At 42.3% G+C, this 18,632-nt stretch overlaps 2 protein-coding genes across 3 annotated transcripts; both read right to left on the bottom strand.

Moving 5' to 3' along the window:
* Positions 1 to 1,965: 1,965 nt before the first annotated feature.
* On the bottom strand, positions 1,966 to 11,693 carry hus1 (HUS1 checkpoint clamp component). 2 transcript variants are annotated; one of them, XM_078291433.1, is made up of 8 exons: positions 11,555 to 11,693; positions 9,398 to 9,525; positions 8,427 to 8,603; positions 7,222 to 7,329; positions 6,556 to 6,630; positions 4,500 to 4,599; positions 3,685 to 3,828; positions 1,966 to 2,631 (listed from the first exon to the last, which is right to left on the bottom strand). In XM_078291433.1, the coding sequence occupies exons 1-8, from the start codon at positions 11,604 to 11,606 to the stop codon at positions 2,549 to 2,551; spliced, it is 867 nt and encodes a 288-aa protein (XP_078147559.1). In that variant the 5' UTR covers positions 11,607 to 11,693; the 3' UTR covers positions 1,966 to 2,548. The 2 variants fall into 2 exon arrangements, with proteins under 2 accessions (XP_078147559.1, XP_078147560.1); XM_078291434.1 differs by lacking the exon at positions 4,500 to 4,599.
* A 3,516-nt stretch (positions 11,694 to 15,209) lies between these two features.
* On the bottom strand, positions 15,210 to 18,632 carry LOC139931833 (caspase recruitment domain-containing protein 8-like). The gene is made up of 2 exons (XM_078291523.1): positions 18,442 to 18,632; positions 15,210 to 16,719 (listed from the first exon to the last, which is right to left on the bottom strand). Exons 1-2 carry the CDS (start codon positions 18,630 to 18,632, stop codon positions 15,210 to 15,212), a joined length of 1,701 nt encoding a protein of 566 aa, XP_078147649.1.

Here is an 18,632-nt window from a genome sequence, read left to right as displayed (position 1 = left end):
TTTCCCCCAGCCGTGCACTGTCAGATCTGTGGACAGGAATGGACTGAAGGTACATAAAAGGGCACGACTCGACAGAGTAGAACGCGGTCTTGGTTTATACGCCTGCCCTTTAACCCCTAGACTCTAAACTTTAGTCCTACTCACACAAGCTCTGGGGAATGTATTCATCGTGTCCCGACTTTTACCAGTGCTAGAACGACAGATGCACTGCACCATATTGGCTGAAGATGCAAAGGAAATGCCATGGGATCACCGTGAATATTGAACTAGGGTTACGGTTTGGGTTTCTGGGCCTTTGCCGTCAGTCTGAAGCGCACTCCCTCGGCTGAACATACGGGGCAACGCAAAACCGAGGCGAACGATCGCAAAAAACCGTCGCCCTCTTCTAGCCCTCGATGTGTGCCTGTTTTCTACTTTTCTGTTTGTAATTCTATTGTAAATTTTGTCCTCTCTGCATTGTTTTCTCGGCTTCCCTTCCTTGAGAAGCTCGTTCGACGTCGGAAAAAATCATTTATAAAAGTAGCGAGTTGTGTGTTTTTTTGTTTTTTTTTGTAAGAAAAAGAAAAACGCTGTTTAACTGGCTGAAGCACTGGTGTAAATACTGGCTGATGGATGCTGACGTGAGAGCGAAATTACCAAGCTAATTTATTCCTGAGTGACAGAAGGGGGTTAACGGGGTTTTATATACTGTATTTCATTTGTTTTACCACTAGCGGACGTCATTGGTTTATTCTCCAGGCCTGGAACATTGATTTACAGTTGTTGCACTGCAAAGCCAGGCCGTAGAAAGGTTTTGGTTTCAGTGGCACACGAGCCTCAGGGTCACTGGACTAAAGTATGGACGCGGGAGTTTGCAGCAGCGTCCATTACGGCTCCACAATCCTGCTTTGTGGCTGTTGCAAATACATGATGATTCATAGTAGAGTTACCATGGCCGCACGCTGCTGCCTCTTCTTAGCACTAAGAAGCTTGGGCCGTAAAGCGTTGCAGTGCCCAACATTTTACAGCCAGCGGAGCAGGAGCGGGGAGCATGGCTGCCACTGGGGGGGTGGGGGGGGTGGGGGGGGAGCATTGTCCAAACTTTAATCTGCAGCTGAGGTTTGGGTCCAGGACTCATGATACCACTAGTCTGCCCACAGCAGCTGAGAGTGTGGTCTCCGCTTGTAGACCCACAGAGAGCCAAGCTAACTGCTTTCGTTTTTTTTTCTAAAATGATGTTGGGGCTGTCAGATTCATAGATACAAGCATTTGCTCTTATTTGCTATTAAATGTGCAGGAAATAAACTTTGATGATTTGCTGTAAGCCTGGCATTTAAGTTTGGTTTTTTTCTCTATTTTAAAAAAAATGTATGACAACCATTTAAATGTGTCTTCACTGGGATTGGAAGTTATTACAAGCAGTACAATTTGAAGAGTGGTGCAGATTATTGTAGAAAAAGGGAACAAACAGAATTCATTTAGCTACTGTCAGAGGCCGAACCCGTTGGTTTTCCTGTCAAAAACGACAGGAAAAGCGATGGGTTTTGGAACAAAGCCTTCATCGGGGTTACATGACTTTAAAGTGGAAACCTTGGGGGACTTGGACCAATCAGAAAATAAAGGTCAAAGGTCAATGTCTAGGAGTGAACAAAGCTTACGGTAAAACAATACTCTTGGTTTGTACCATGCTTGAGAAAAAGGGAGTAACAAATAAGTGATCTTTCTTAAAACGATATATACAGTAATACTGCCATGCTGCAGACTAGTGGCTTTGCTCCCCCTTGTGGATAAATGCAGCATTACCTCAGACAAGGTTGAGTAGAAGCTGCTGGACGTGGGTGTGATGTTAGCGTTAACATGCTACCACTAGCTGCTAATCAGATGTGTTAACAAGACAGTGATGCTTAGCTAGCTAACAAGCTGACATCTAAACACTAAATGAGATGTATCAATGATGAAATGAGCAGTTCCCAGTCAAAAACAGCACAGAAATTAACCATGTCTATTTAATTATGTTGAGATGACCAAGTTGTACATTTAGAAGCACAATCAGTTGCTCACAGCCACTTCTGCCAAAGAGCTGTGGACCTCCAATATGGCTGCCAGAGGGCAAGCTGCATCACCTGAAAGTATAACTGTCATAGTTCTCCTAGTTTCACTAGGAATTTCACAGCAAGATCAGAATAATTTAATCTACATCACTGGAGTTGTTTATACTACGCATAGTAAGTAGATGCAGCATAGAGCCATAGGGCTAACTTAGCAGATGTGCATTTATATATACGTAAATATATACTGTATAAACAGTGTTTACTGACAACACAGATACAAGTCAGTGTGGAAAGTCTTCCTGGGGTTTACCATGAGGACTGGAACCAACCTGACATCAGGTCCAGCAAAACTACTGACCGGCTCCCAGACTCAGTGAGTTTATTCTCACCCCGGGTCCCAGATGACAGAAAACGTCCTCTCGCCAGGTGGGAAACACCAGCAGCCGCTCCCCGGCCCGTTGTGGGCCCCGAGCCGACAGTTTAAAGAAAGCAACTCCTCTGCTGTGGACGAGGAGCGCCTACGCCACAGCGGGGATGAAGTACTGCAGGGACACGTCCTCATGGAGCAGGATCAGGTGGATGATCCTGTTGTGGACGATATCTGGAAGGAAGAGGGGAAGATCATTTGAAATATCTGACACCTGTTCTTATAAAATGATTGATAATTTATGGTATTCTTTAAAGGATAGTAGGAAGTTTAAGTCTTTTACAAAATATTTGGTTTTTGAGTTGCTGCATGTATAATACACATATCCAGTTAACCAAAATCTCAGTTATTTGGATACTTCATTAATGCAATTTATTTTCTTTGTGTCCCATTTACGACCACCTGGTTAAAGTAATATGTGACATTTTCAGATAAAAAAAAAAAAAGTCTGATTTGCTGCTCTCTATCACTGACTGATATTGATCCAACCTATGATGAAACCTTTTATGTTTCCAGTTTATTTGGAATAAACAGAAGACAGATGTTATCAAATAAGACCTTAACTATGATAAGAGCATTAATTAAAATATGAAAAGTATAAATATAAAGTGATATGTATAGTCTACTGTATAGTTTGTCTATGTAATTAAAGTGATTTTAGTCCTCAATACTGTGTGAAAGCAACAGCTATTGGTTATTATCTTCTGATCCACTAGTAATTTCTTAGCATAATTTAAGGTTGTTATTTTTTTTAAACAAAAACTATCCCTGAAGTATTTCTTGGGAACACAAAATAAACTGTGTACTATATAGGAGAAGGCCTATAATTCATGATGCACTAGCACCATCTGGTGGGACAATCAGGCAAAAACGCAAAGTGAAGCGATAAAGTGAGGCTTTCAGGAACAAATGAGTTTTATTCTAAAATGAGATCTCCATCAATGAGATTTCTAGACGGACGGATTCGTCAGCGTCCGTTCAGCCAATCAGAGGCGTTCCTACGTTTGTTCTGTAGAAGCTAGCGGCGAACACAGAGACGACGGTCCGACCGAATCAAAGAGAAACCAGAGGAAGCCTGGTTTTCAGATCAGTTTCTGATTTAATTTATACTGTAGAGTGTGTTTCTTCTTCTGCCTCGCCGCCATGTTGACGCTCAAAACAAACCAACACACACACATCTATCTGTCGATATTGCTGTATGGGTTGTGTGTGTGTGGGTTGACTTACTGCACATGGCCTTGCTGGGGTTGACCTGCTGTCCCATGAGGAACTGCTGCAGCTTCCTGATGTCGACCCGGGCCTGAGCCATGGAGTCTGGGTCTCTGCTCCGGGACCCGCCCCCATCCTGAGATCCATCGTCATCATCATCACCTGGAGAGAGGAAAGAGGGGGGGGGGAGAAAAAGTAGGAGGAAGAGAGGTTAGATAGGTGGGGAGGAAGGATGGACTGAGGAGGAATGGAGGAAGAAGGAAAGAGGAAGACAGATGGAGGAACGTGGGTGGGATAAAGGAAGGAGGGTGGGAGAGATGAAGGAGGGAGGAAGGAGGAGAGAGAACTGAAACGGGAGGGAGGGAGTAACAAAGGAGAGAGGAAGGAGGGAAGAAAGGGATGGAAAGTAGAAAGAAGGAGTAGGAGAAAGGGAGAAGTGAGGGAAAGAAAGGAGGGTAGGAGGGAGGAAAGACGGAACGAAGGAAAAAATTAAGGAGGGTGGAGGAGGAAGGAGAGATCAGTGTAGGACGAATGGAGGAAGGAGGAGAGAAATGGAAGGGGGAGGGAAAGAGGAAAATACAAAAGAAAGGGGAGGAAAAGAGTAACGACGAAGAGGAAGGAATGGATAGAAAGGAAGGAGGGAGGTAGGGTGAAAAAGAGAGGGGGAGACGAGAAAGCAGGAAGGAAGGAGAAATGAGAGAGGAGGGAAGAAGCAGAGAAGTAACGAGGGAAATGAAAAGCGGCCGTCACAAAACGGTGTGAATGTGAAGCCGGATGGAAAGGATGAATAAAGGATGAATAAAGGATGAATAAAAGTAAAGCAGCTGTTTTACCCCAGGGAGGGTTCCCCAGGTCTTTGAAGTGAGTGGTGACAGAGACCAGGTCCGTCTCGATCTTCAGGTTCATCTCTCCGCTCAGGTTGGCCTCCATCACCTGATGAAAAGATGTGTATCTCGTTGTGCGGTTAACAGATGTCACACCACTCCGTTTCCAGTGATGTTGACGTGCAAACACACACACACACACACACACACGCACGCATGCACGCACGCACGCACGCACACACGCACAAAAGGGTGTTTTGTTTTTTGAAGAGCTTGAAAGAGATGAGATGTCAGTCTTGTCGGAAGTTAACAGATGTCAGAACCCACAGGGCGATTTTGATGTACAAGGTGGCATGCAAACACACACACACACACACACACACACACACACACACACACACACACAGAGACAAAGGCATTTGAAAATACAGCCAGCACTCTCCTAAAATAATAATCTGCCGTTATTCATCAGTCATGAGGAGCATGTTTTGGTTATGCGGCCTCCATAAAAGACAGATTCATTATTATTTCTGGAGAGCGCTGTCTCTTGGAGAGAGCTGGAAACTCAGCTGATGATCGGACGCTCAGCCAGCTGAACTTTTCACCGTCGCCGGCCGTCAGCAGCCAATCAGATTTCTGCGCTTCCTAGTTTCCGTTCTGATGTGATTTAGTTTCATCATTCAACAGTTAAAAATGGAGGAGAAGTTGATTCAAAGCTTCAGTTCTCTACAACTTTTATTAGAAAGATGACAGGAATAAAAATCTCAGAAATAAAGCTTGGAGAACGGTTGATCCATCGTTGGGTCGATGGTATTCAGTAAAGTCCCATAATCTACTGTCCAGAGTTTTATTTTGTGTCTTTCTGTCCATTCAAAGCTGTGTGTGTGGTGTCATGAACCAAAAACACTCTCAATCCATTTCTCCACGTTCATTTTCCAGCATCTCTCTGAGCCTTACCAAGAACAGGCCGTTTCTGTCGCCGTGTCTTTAAGGCTCATTAATATTCACGACCCCTCCGTTCCGATTGGCTAACCGTTTCGAGAGCGAAACGTGAGACGCCGCGGCCCGGCGGCTACAGGTAGGGAAAACTCTCCGGTAATAAACGATGACGACCGCTCGACCGCTTTGAAAAAAACACTTTGTTAGTCTATTATTTCTTACAGAAATGATAATGAGCGAACCTTTGTGACGCCACAAAGTTACGGAAGTCCAAACGGCTCGTTTAGAGGCTCGCTTTTCTAATATGGATTGTGTGGATTTAGTTTTGATACTTTCACCATGTTTAGATACACATCCAACTCCTTTATCATCACAGAGGAGAGGGAGTCCTGCTTTACATCAGATGGGACCTTTAAATTAGCTCACTAACAGAAAGCCAAATTTAAGACTTTTTTACAACTTTTTAAATGCTACCTGGATTTGGATTTTAGACCAAGTCAACAACCAAAAATAAAGAAACAAAAATCTGCAAAAAACTGAACATAACCAATGAAAGCTCTGAATCTATAAGTGAGCAGGATGTTTCCCATGTTGCATTAACCCCGTCCTGCTTTAATATAAGAGTGGACATGCATGAGGTAACCAACTGGAGATGGAAGTAATGTAATACATGAATAAAATAAAACTGACACAACCGCCGGACCCATTCATGTGTTTTTGTGAAACTACGTAACTCTTATTTTCTTTTCTTTACTTCACATCTCTGCCTCCACTAAATATCAGTGGATGTTAAGAATCTGTCGATACAGAAATGAGGGGAACATTGGGGGTTTTCCTCTATTTTTTTTTTTTCCTTCTATGCGTGGGATAATTGCTGCGAAAATTGTACATTATTGTCAAAATTGGAAAAAGTCTCAGATACCAGGAATATAATTTGTTTACTTAATAAAAAGTTTAAACAAAAAAAAACAATCTGTCAATACCTCTGTATAATTTTACAGCTGCATCAAAATATTTTCATCAAATAATTTTTTAAAAACCCTGCATAACTTGCTGTTATTACTTTATTGAAGATATTTAATTCTTTGTTAGTATTTAAATATACGTCTGGAGGAAGTAACTGTACCAGGAAGTTGGACAGGTTCTTCATCCTGTCCACAACGTTCTTCATGGTCTTCAGAGGAGGAAGATAGATGCTGACCTGCAAGGAAACACCAACAGTCACATCATCATCTTCACTCCTACGGTCGCTTCTGCTTTCTCTCTCTTCCAATACAGATCTGCCATAAAAATAATCCAAACAACTAGACTCGGAAGAAGAAGAGCTGGGCCGTGATTCAATATTATCGGTTATCGTGAATCATGTGGTGATGATATGGTGATTTCGGGAAATCGTGGCACACAATTCTGCCGCCTGAACTGATGATGACAAGCCAGTTTTATTTAAAAACTCTGACAAAATGGAGTATGGTCAGAAATGGAATATTATTTAAAATTTTCAGTTTTGTTTGACATCACACCTAACATTACCATTCAGTTCAATGGGATGAACATTAATTTGATTATTTAACGTGATTTTTCATACGTGAGCCATATCGTGATATATATATCGATATCGAAAATAATCTTACTGATTATTGTGATATTGACTTCAACCATATCGACCAGCTCTACTAAAAATATGTCAACAACGGGAATGATTGAATCCTTAAACCCTGAACATAATAAAAGTGTCCGTCTCTCTCTCTCTCTCTCTTCTCTCTCTCTCTCTCTCTCTCTCTCTCTCTCTCACATCGAAGTCCGGCATGCTGGGCTCTTTGAACTCGGCCCACAGTCTTCTGGGGATGACGTCCACCGGGAGGTCGTGAGTAACGACCCGACTGATGCTGGACAGGGTGGGCTGAAGAGGAGAGATGGAGGAGGAAGAGGAGGGGTGGAGGAGGAGGAGGGGTGGAGGAGGAAGAGGAGAGATGGGGAAGAGGAGGGGTGGAGGAGGAAGAGGAGGGATGGAGGAGGAGGAGGGACAGAGAAGGAAGAGGAGAGATGGAGGAGAGGTGAGACGGAGGAGGGAGAAGAGACAGGGAGGAAAAGGAGGGATGGAGGAGGAAGAAGAGAGGAGGAGGAGAGATGGAGGAGGAAGAGGAGAGATGGAGTAGGAAGAGGAAGGATGGAGGAAGATGAGAGATGGAGTAAGAAGAGGAGAGATGGAGGAGAGGAGAGATGGGGAAGAGGAGGGGTGGAGGAGGAAGAGGAGGGATGGAGGAGGAGGAGGGACAGAGGAGGAAGAGGAGAGATGGAGGAGAGGTGAGACGGAGGAGGGAGAAGAGACAGGGAGGAAAAGGAGGGATGGAGGAGGAAGAAGAGAGGAGGAGGAGAGATGGAGGAGGAAGAGGAGAGATGGAGTAGGAAGAGGAAGGATGGAGGAAGATGAGAGATGGAGTAAGAAGAGGAGAGATGGAGGAGAGGAGAGATGGAAGAGGGAGAGGAGAGATGGAGAGGGAGAGGAGAGATGGAGGAGGGAGAGGAGAGATGGAGGAGGAAGAGGAGAGATGGAGAGGAAGAGGAGAGATGGAGGAGGAAGAGGAGAGATGGAGAGGAAGAGACGAGATAGAGGAGAAGAGAGATGGAGAGGAAGAGGCGAGATAGAGGAGAGGAGAGATGGAGGAGGGAGAGAGGAATTTTTAATTTTTTTATGTCCATGTACCTTCTTTTCCTCTTTTTGTGAATGTCATTCTTTGTTTTCTTTTGTTGTTTTCTTCTAACAGCAGTGCTGTGAGTATGAAGGATGTTTAACTGTCCTGACACTCACACAGGAAAACCCAATAAAAAGAATTCACAGAAAATACAATCAGCTTTGTCTGAGATATCTCATGTGATAATGAACACCAAAGATGGAAACAAAATAAAATATATATATATATGGATGCGGATTACCACTATTTTCTGTCAGCTATATGAATGTAAGGTAGACGTCAGACGGAGCGAGCTGCGTCTCACCAGCTCAGCGGCGACGGTGAGGCAGGGACAGTGTTTCCTGGTCAGTTTGACCTTGACGGCCTTGGCGTTCTGGACGGTCTTCAGCGCTCTGGACAGGTTCTCCGGCGTCACCTCCAGACAGATCTCATTGGCCTCGGCCGACACGCCCTCCATCTGGTACTCGTCGAAGAAGTTGGCCTGGAAACGGGGAGGGAGACAGAGCGACATCGACAGGTTCAATAACAGGAAAAACATAACTGAAACTTTTAGGATCCCTGTGAGAAAACTGGGTGGCTGCAGCAAATAATAGGATACAGCAAAGAAAAATAGAATATGAATAAAAGAGAGCATGGGTGGCATTAGAGTATTAAGTAGAACAGGATTCCCACCATGGTCCTGAGGTAATTCCAGGCACTTTTAACTGACTTTCCATAACTATGTCAGAACTAGAGCTGAAACGATTAGGGCACCAAGGCCACATTGATAAATGTTTTAGTCATTTATCAAGTAAAAGTACCAAACATTTACTGGTTAAAGATTCACAAACACTAAGATTTGCTGCTTTTCTCTGTTTCATCTCATTATAAAATCAATACTTTGTGTTTTTTGTCTGCTGGTCAGACTGAGGAAGAAATCTGAAGAATCACTTTGGGCTCTGGGAACTTTGATGGCATTTGTCATTACTTTTTTTTACATTTTATAGACTAAATGATTAATTGAAAAAATAGTCGATACATTAATCGATAATGAAAATAATCGTTAGTTGCAGCCCTATAGTCAGAGCGCTTCCATGACCTAAAAATGTTATTCCTTCATGGTTTCCGCAACAACAAGCTACATTAGACAGGTTTAAAGGAGAACTCCAGACATTTTAAACCGTTTTTCTGTTTCCTTCTATACATTGTTTACTGTGACTATGTATTGTTTTTCATGCTTTGCTGCAAACCACATTTCCAAATTGGCAAAATCAAGCGTTGAAGTGGACCTTGTACCTGTGACAGCTCACACCACATGCTGACTCCTCCGTTGGCCACTTTACCAGACAGGACGAAGAACAGGTTGTCTGCAGTCAGCCGCAGGACGCACGTCTTCGTCAGCTTCGAGATGGTCGTCACAACACCTGGACAGGAAGTGACACAATAATGAGACAATTAGAGAAGTCTGTTAAAAATACGCTTCATTAAACAGACAGCAGTTTGAGCATCATATAAACAGTGCGTGTGTTGGATTAACAGACATTTTTAGGGCAAGGCCACTTTGGCGTTTGATAAATACAAATTTATTGGGGCATCGCGGCCAAAACCAATGGTTAAAAAAAATCCTTAAAAAAAAAAAAAACTTTTTTCAGTCCTTTTTCCTCAACAAAATAAATATCCTAATAGAAAAATGAAGTGCTGCAGTGTGATACAGCACATATGTACGATGGCTCAGACTGCAAAGTTAGTTACATGTCCAGTAACACACGATAACGTAAGTGTAACCCAGGTTATTTTTGTAGCTACAAATTACAGATGTCCCCTAAACGCCTCACATGCAAACTATCGGTAGACGCTACAATTTACCGATGTTCCCTAAACGCCTCATGCAGGCTATCGGTAGACGCTACAATTTACCGATGTTCCCTAAACGCCTCATGCAGGCTATCGGTAGACGCTACAATTTACCGATGTTCCCTAAACGCCTCATGCAGGCTATCGGTAGACGCTACAATTTACCGATTTTCCCTAAACGTCTCATGCAGGCTATCGGTAGACGCTACAATTTACCGATTTTCCCTAAACGCCTCATGCAGGCTATCGGTAGACGCTACAATTTACCGATGTTCCGTAAAAGCCTCATGCAGGCTATCGGTAGACGCTACAATTTACCGATGTTCCTTAAACGCCTCATGCAGGCTATCGGTAGACGCTACAATTTACCGATGTTCCGTAAAAACCTCATGCAGGCTATCGGTAGACGCTACAATTTACCGATGTTCCGTAAAAGCCTCATGCAGGCTATCGGTAGACGCTACAATTTACCGATTTTCCCTAAACGCCTCATGCAGGCTATCGGTAGACGCTACAATGTACCGATTTTCCCTAAACGTCTCGTGCAGGCTATCGGTAGACGCTACAATTTACCGATGTTCCCTAAACGCCTCGCTACTGACAGTTATTTTTGCTGCTCTCAACCCGGTTAATTTTGCTATATTCTTCATTACAGCGGCTAATTACCCGCTGACAAATCTGGCACTTTAATGTGGTCTTGCTTATCGGCAAAAGTGCATATGTGGTAGCACATGACTGAGGACCTTTTATGTATCCCAAGGAGCCATGGGAAAATTCACCATACAAATGACTCACCAAACTTTCACTTTATCTGAATAGAATCTCAACTTTTACTGCATCGTCTGAGTTTCCCAGTTGCACCGCCTCTGTATGAACACTGGCTTTTATTTACTTTCAACTGACTAATGATTGACCTTATGTATCATTTTATGACCAGATGAAGTATATGCAGATATGGCTACATTTGTGTGTTGTGTATAAGTTCATGTTTCACTAAACAGCTGTATGATTAGTCGCTGTATATTTTATTGGCATGTGCTTTCGTTTTGCATGTGCTAAGTAAACTTCAGAACATAACTCAGACATTTTACAAAGGGCCATATCTCCTAACTGTTAACAGAAGGATTATGAGACTGACGTGCGGGAAGCTGAATGAGTATCAGCTTCCCGCACGTCAGTGTCATAAACCTTGGTCTTTAAATAAACAAATGAATTCACAAAAACTAAAAAAATCCTAACTTTATGGTTCACACTGCAATCTACCGCCCACCTCGGTGTATTCTGGTGGAAGTCATTTGTGGTAAACCAGTTCTAAATTACAATTTTATTAAAATAAATGATACTTCAAGTAACTGGATGTATGCCGATTTAAAGAATGGACACTAACGACTCGTAACTAGTTATTTTCTACTAGGTATGTAAGTCTGCCGATAATGACAGAATAAAGAATCAGATCTTTGAATGAAGTTTGGCTGAACATTCTCCCTACAGCACAGAAATGAACGATCGATGGCTAACTTCAATCAAGCTAACAAGTTAGCGTACATCAACTGGCTAATTTGACTGTTTTCCCAATAAATAAACGTTAAAGCCACTTACGAGTGAAATGATTAAGGCATCCGATATCTATAATCTTTGCTCGAAATTTCATTCTGAGTTGTGAGAGTAAATTTGATTACGAACTCAACACTTAACACACTTCTTCTTGGTTACTAGCCGCTTATTTTTCAAGCGCACTTCATCTGGTCCGTCCGTATGAAACGTCCGACGGAAACAACAGGTAGCGTCAACATAGTTCTGTGAGTGGTGTCTGTATGTCCCGGGTTAAAATAGTTTTGTGATCTGCAAGAGTTAAATTTGATTTTATTTCATATTTCATGTTTCCATATATTCCACGGAAATACAGAAGCACAATAAAATCGTTCAGCTCATCCACAGCCTCGGTTCCTGTCCGGGACTCCCTGTAGAAGGAGGAGTGATCCAGAGGTCAAAGACAGTAGGGTCATTCCGTGTCAAATCAACCAAATTTCAGGAAGTTCGCTGGCGGCTCGAACTTTTGATTTTGATCATTTTTCTCCTGGTGGAAGATATACATAAATGATGAAGAAAGCCCAAATATTACATCTCACTGATCATTATTTACTGAGTTTCCCCCAATTTTGTAGAGTCAAGGTCAAAACAATAATCTAAAAGCGACACTGAGAAAGGTAGCAGCTCCACTAGTTTTCTTTTACAGAGAGACTTGGAGGTAGACTACAAGATTCTGGCAGTTTCAGCACTTGATTTTGTGATGTGTGACTATGGCAGCAGCTGAAAAATGAAAGAAAAAAAAAAAAAACATCACGTTTTGTTAAGAGTTTAAATGTTAATCACTCCAAACCTATCAAAGATACCTCAATATCCTTTTACTTCCTGGTTTAAAATAAAAATATCTTGGTGTCTATGCATTTGCAAGGACCTGGGTGGCGTGAGCCACTGTGGTCTCTGCACCTTAGCTGGAGAGACAGCAAGAAGAGAGAAGGGAGGAAGAAGATCATCATCTACATCATCACAGTCACCATCTTCATGCTGGTATTTTTCACTGGGCAGGTAACTCACCCTGCATCATGTCTCCAGCAGACATACTGGACACATTCAAGGCTGGAACTATACAGTGTTTTTTTTTTTTTTTTTATCTTTATTTCAAACCGTCAACATACACATTACTGTTTTATTATGCAAATTAGCAAAAAATCCATCATGGTGGGGGGGGGGGGGGGGGGTGGCCTTTCAAAATGTTCACTTTTTGGATTGTTAATTATAGCGCCACCGTCATGCCGATCAAACCTTTTTGCGCTCAACAGAAGGAAGCAGCTCAATTGGCCAAAATTAAAGCCGCGAGAACGATTTGAACGAAACTCGGTGTGTATGTTCAGGAGATAGGGCAGGATGTCTTCAGTGAGTTTAATCAGGATTGCTCAAAGGCATCTTGAGTTATGAGCAAATATGTGATAGGCCATGCCCACTTGCACCAATCAATACGGCACTTTAGATTTTGGTTAATACTCACCCCCAGAGTATGCACACCAATTTTGGTGAAATTCCGTCCACGGGGTCTTCCGGTACACGTTTGTGGCATTTGTGGCGCCCCCTATAGGTCGGGCTCAAAATGCTTTGGGAGACCTATTCCCAAAAACGGACTGATGTTAGCTACCAAGATTTATGATGATCGGACAAATGGTTAATGAGTAATGGCTAATATTTGCTAAGCCCCGCCCATTGCGAAGATATTTTGGTTGATGGCAGCCATGTTTTTCGACCGATCTTGCTCATTTATGATACAAATGTGTATCGCAGTCCCCCAAGGCTGTATACCAAATTTGGTGTTGATTCAGTCAAAATCAAAAAAGTAGATGTCACATTACTGTTTTTCACATTATGCAAATTAGCAAAAAATCCATCATGGCGGACTTTTATGGTCCAAGAGGCTTTTTTGTAGAGCATATTCAGCTGGACTTGTGTGTCAAATTTCAAGTCAATCGGACTTATGGTGTGAGTGGCGTGGCCTTTCCAAAATTGCGTTTTTGGGCCTTTCTGGGAACACTTAAAATACAGTGATATATATTTTGATTCAGACTTTATAAAGTGAGCAAAGTGAGACGGTAAAAGTGAACACACCTTTTCTCTCTGCACCATTTTCTTGTCGAAGTAGTCAGGGAAGGGGCAAACTGTGATAATGTTGTGCAAACTAAATGTTTTGTTGATGCTAGCACAAACAGAACTTGTGAGTTCACTTTTTTTAAAGCCATCCCATGACCAAAGTCAAAGTCAAAGTGTTTTATTTATCAAATGCACAGTATCACACAAGGTCATTCTGAACAATGAAATTCTTAGGACAAGGCAAGCAACAACTACGTAGTAGGTATAAGAAAAAAAATATTTAAAAAACAGAAAAATATTAAATATTAAATGCTAAAAGAGTCACAAATAAGGGCAAATATATCAAAGTACAGCAGTTCCAGAGCCAGTAAGAAGGGCAATATGGACAGTAAGAATAAGAGTATTAAATATTATAAGGAGTATTAAATATTATAAATATAAAGTGCAGGAGTGCTATTCTGTGGGTGAGTGTGGGGGAGGAGGAGTAGGAGGAGATCCCTGGCCTGGGCCTTTCACACCTGCTTTTCCTACCCATTGAGGTGATCATGTGATCAGTGTGATCACTGCTGGTTGAGAAAAGACCAAGAGACCAAGTTGACCAAGAGGGACAGTGGCTAAAATTACACTTTGTTTGAGAGCTTTGCATGAAAATGTCAAATGCAGCAACTGCAATGGTCAGTGTTAAAAAAAAAAAAAAAAGTCGTGAAGAATCGTCAAAGTTTAAGTTTTCATGATTTTGTTCTCAAATATACTATGCATCAGGATAAGAATAATGTTCTTCATGACGTCTTGAAAATAAATGTAGTCATTCATGGATTTAGGATTTTCTAGGTGCTTGGAAGGTATGCATGATTGGAGTGAGTTAATCTATGATGACTTTACAAACTTGTTACTGTAACTATGGGAATGCCTAACCCTGAAATGGTAAAAGTTGGTTTGACAAATGTATAGCTCAAAACAGCAGAGAGAACAGAGGTTAACACAGGACCTTCATACAGGAAATTGATATAGACTGTAGATTAATTTAGATTAAAGAGGTCTACACATATACAGACAGGTATTTCATTAATCTGCAAGGGGAATTAGCATTAGCATTGGCAGCATAATAACATACAGCATAATACAGATATAAAAATATATAATAAAAGATGATAAAAAGATACATATAAAGAAGCACTTACAAAGATGTAACTGGAAATCTGACAACTTCACATAGATAAATTGACAATTCAAAATGATATGTATGGATTAACCCAGTTATAAAGACCCTAGTGATGTGTTAATGTTTTATCTTCATAAGAAATACAATAGCAACACAGAAATTGGGTTATAGTTCATTAAAAGCTGTATCAGATACCTGAAGATAAATTACAATCCCCAAAATGAAAAGTGCAATGAACTAGTTTTCCTCTTCAACTCTTGTTTGTGTGTATGGACACAAACAAGACACATTTACAGATACACAGAGCACATGGGCAAGCAGTGTCCAGGTTCAGTGCCTTGCTCAAGGACACTTTGGCAGTAGGGGGATACATTGGCTGTTGCAGGGAAAAAAACTCCAATTACAGAACGATCTCTCTCTAAACACCAGATCAGCATATAGTACCGTTTTTTGTCAGATCAACCGAAGATGCCCACTAAAGAAAGGGTCTACCTTGCACAGAAATGCGATCATCTCTGAACTTGCAGCTTCCCCTTTCTTCCTTACTGTGTCGATGACAAAACGAGCCTTGTCGTTTTGATTTTGCATCTCGTCCGCTGATTCCATCTCAGAGTCAGTTATCACAGTTTTCTCAAAAAGCTTGTCCAGCAGACTTTTGAGCACAGGTCCTGATATCCCATCGATGAAGCTGCTCCGTATGTAGAACAGCCTCTCGTTTGAAGGGAGACTCGGACCGCTCTGATCCTGTGGCTTTCTTACGGCATCTGACGAAAGACAAACTTGCCTTTCCCATACACACTGGGAATTGTTACTGTTTTTTAGAAGGAGCTTAATATTTTTCATGATTTGTTCTAAAACCACCTGGAAAGTGGGGAAGTAGTTGTCGTCAGATTCACTGTCGAATTCTGCCTCATTTGGTTGTATTAGAATTGAGTCATCTTCAGGAGAAGTGGACAGGTTGTACTCCTGCTCTGGGTGTAGTTTACAGTGTGGGGGTATCTCTATGAACCTCTCATCTTTATTTCGTTCCCTCCTTTCCTTCAACACCTCACGGAGCACAATGTTTCCAGGTAGCAACAACACATTGAGCACGGATCTGAGATCAGGATCAACCGGGGGGTTGTAGAACAGCAACACATACGCCCGGATCGGGTCAGGGGGCGACTTTTCATCCTTGACATTACCAAAACCAGAAAGTCCAGTGATGTTTATAATAACATGAGTTTCTGTTATCTTATGGGGAAGAATAAAGCCAGTGCTTTTGTCTGTCACATGGGCAACTGACAAGAATCCACCTGTAGAGCGGATCTCACAGTGTGGGAGATGAAGTTGACAGACAGACTGCTGGTGGCATTTTATGTCAAACAGCGGTCCTGCAGGCTTCTTGCTATGCTGGGCTAGTAGCCTCCGGTTCCAAGGGACAATCCTGTACACCACATCTCCTTCTCCCTTCATGTTAAACACTAGACCTGTCACCCTGCACTGGTACAGGCCTGGGTAGGTGCACTGGAACATGTAGGTTTCCCTGTTTTCATCAACAGCAATATCAGGTATAAACCTCTCAAAGCTGTCTTGTAACAGGATATCAGCTGAGGCCTGTGGCACTATTTCCTCTGGAGCATCGTGGTTGCCTACTGGCTCCATTTCTGACATAAATTCCTTGCATGCATCTTCTACTGGGCTGTCTTCAGTCTTGGGGGAGTCCTGGAGGCGGAGGTGAGAATGGGCTGGCAGGGTGTCTGTGGTTGGGGGGTGGCCGGCTGAGGCCTGTGGCACCTTTTCTCCTGGGGCATCGTGTCTGTCTCCTGACTCGGTTACTGAGTCCAAACACACATACCTACATGCATCTTCCACTGTGCCTCCTTCAGTGCTGATGGGGGAGCCCTGCAGATCCACAGGGCTGATTGGTGGACATGGAGGACCAGCAACAACTGGGTTGACCTGGTTATCTGATGAGTTTAGTCTGTGTTGATCATAAACAGATGAAGATTGCAACTTGTGTCTTCTTAATGTGTCCTTGGTGTGGTCGAAGACAGAATCAGGCCTGTGACTTTGCTCTGTAAGTCTGTAGTCCTCTTTATGCAATTTCTGCACGTTTTTTTTTTTTTTTTTTTTTTTGGCAGGAGGAGATGAAGAAAAGCATATCCCAGAGTTAGCATCTGCTGCAGAGGAGCTATGTGTTGGCATGTTTTAGCTGTTTCTGTGAGTCAACAAACAGTCAACAAATCAGAATCAGAAGGATCAAATTGTATTGTATCAAATGTATATTGTATCAGAATCAAATGTATTGAGAGAGAGGATATTGCTGGTATTAGCTGGAATTAGCATCTATCTGGGTGCTACAAGACCTCTGGTGTCACTGCTGAATCTCCTGGACTTGACTCTTTCTTCTCTTCTGGTGTGTTTCCCGCCCTGCTACAACTCCATCCTTCATCCAAAGTAGAGGGGATCAAGAGCTTGCCTTTTCCTTTTTGACATTTCATCTTTTCTTCTTTTTTAACTTATCCTTGCCTTTTTCACCTCATCCTAGACCCTAAAAGACAGAGAGAATGTAAAATGCAAGTCCCCCATGGTAAATTCATTCTAGCATAAAGGATTCAAGTGTATCTTAACTGATCAAATACAATTCTATATAGGTGCTTCCCCTCAATAACCAAAAGGATATTTACATTAGATCCTGTTAATTGATAAATGCCTCCAGAATCCCATGAGTCTCATAAAACATCTGATCCATTCACTCATTTATTCATTCATTTATTCAGGGTTTTTTCCATAGTGGGTAGTCCCACTGAGGAGGTTAACTAACACGGATTTAAACAAATTTGTGAACAAAATTTGAGAGAAATAAGCCTTTTGTGTGCATAGAAAAAGTCTTAGATCTTTTATTGCAACTCATGAAAAATGGGAGCAAAAACAAAAGTGTTGTGTTTATATTTTTGTTCAGTATATATATATATGTTTCCGGGGGACTCAGGTGGCTGCACGGTGGCTCAGTGGTTAGCACTGTTGCCTCACAGCAAGAAGGTCCTGGGTTTGAACCCCGGTCCGTCTTAGGTCCTTTCTGTGTGGAGTTTGCATGTTTTCCCCGTGTTTGTGTGGGTTTCCTCCCACCACCAAACTGTGTGGCTTCCTCAGTTACTAATTCCCTGCAGCTGATCACCTGCGCACTAGAGGGCGCGGGGCTGTGACTCCCCTATGTAGGGGAGTCACAGCCCTCTAATCGCCCTCTAGTGCGCAGGTGAAGTACTAACGACAGCATTTACACAACAAAATTGACTACAACAGTCAGTATGGAACAAACATTTGCTAGGAACTTCAGTACATAGGGAGACGTGATAACACAAAAAGTTAAAATATTGTTCTTAGTATGCTGATTCAAGTTTAATTCGTTTTGGCTCTCCTGTAAAATCTATTGTAACACACTTACGCCCCTTTGGCTCCAAGCCCTCGATATAGACCTAGGCTATCTAATAATATAATAAAATAAAGTCTCAGAATATAATATGCATTTCATAAATACATTTGACTTTACAAATGAAATTCAATATTATCATGCACAGTGCTCAACTTTTCCCTGACAACTCTCAATGCCGCATTTCAGGCTTGTTAGGACACACTCACTCACAAGCTCGCAAAACCTTTTTTTTCTAGTCATTATTATTAGATATTATTACTTTATTACTACCTGCTGTAGTACTGCCGACCGATGAGCTGCACAGGATCAGAGGCGAATGAACCCAGTAGCCGTGTCTGGCAATTACATGAATCTTTAGTCCCCGCCAGGTGGGAGCCCGAAGGCGGCCGCCAGACCTTCATTAACACCTCTTGTAAAGACACAATACTGAGGGGTAAAGACACAAAGCGGCCACACTGCAT

Source organism: Centroberyx gerrardi, chromosome 22 (genome assembly GCF_048128805.1).
Source record: "Centroberyx gerrardi isolate f3 chromosome 22, fCenGer3.hap1.cur.20231027, whole genome shotgun sequence".
Taxonomy (NCBI): domain Eukaryota; kingdom Metazoa; phylum Chordata; class Actinopteri; order Beryciformes; family Berycidae; genus Centroberyx; species Centroberyx gerrardi.
Note: the sequence above shows the minus strand (reverse complement) of the source record. Positions and strands in the feature narration are given on the sequence as shown.

Bases quoted from the DNA above. Each gene is read 5' to 3' on its own strand.
- hus1 (XM_078291433.1), bottom strand. From the start codon at position 11,606: ATGAAATTTCGAGCAAAGATTATAGATATCGGATGCCTTAATCATTTC. The intron at 9,526-11,554 runs GTAAGTGGCTTT...CTTCCTGTCCAG, and splicing joins ATGCCTTAATCATTTCACTC to GTGTTGTGACGACCATCTCG. The intron at 7,330-8,426 runs GTGAGACGCAGC...TCTCCTCTTCAG, and splicing joins TCACCGTCGCCGCTGAGCTG to CCCACCCTGTCCAGCATCAG.
- LOC139931833 (XM_078291523.1), bottom strand. From the start codon at position 18,632: ATGCAGTGTGGCCGCTTTGTGTCTTTACCCCTCAGTATTGTGTCTTTA. The intron at 16,720-18,441 runs GTAGTAATAAAG...TGATCAACACAG, and splicing joins GGTCGGCAGTACTACAGCAG to ACTAAACTCATCAGATAACC.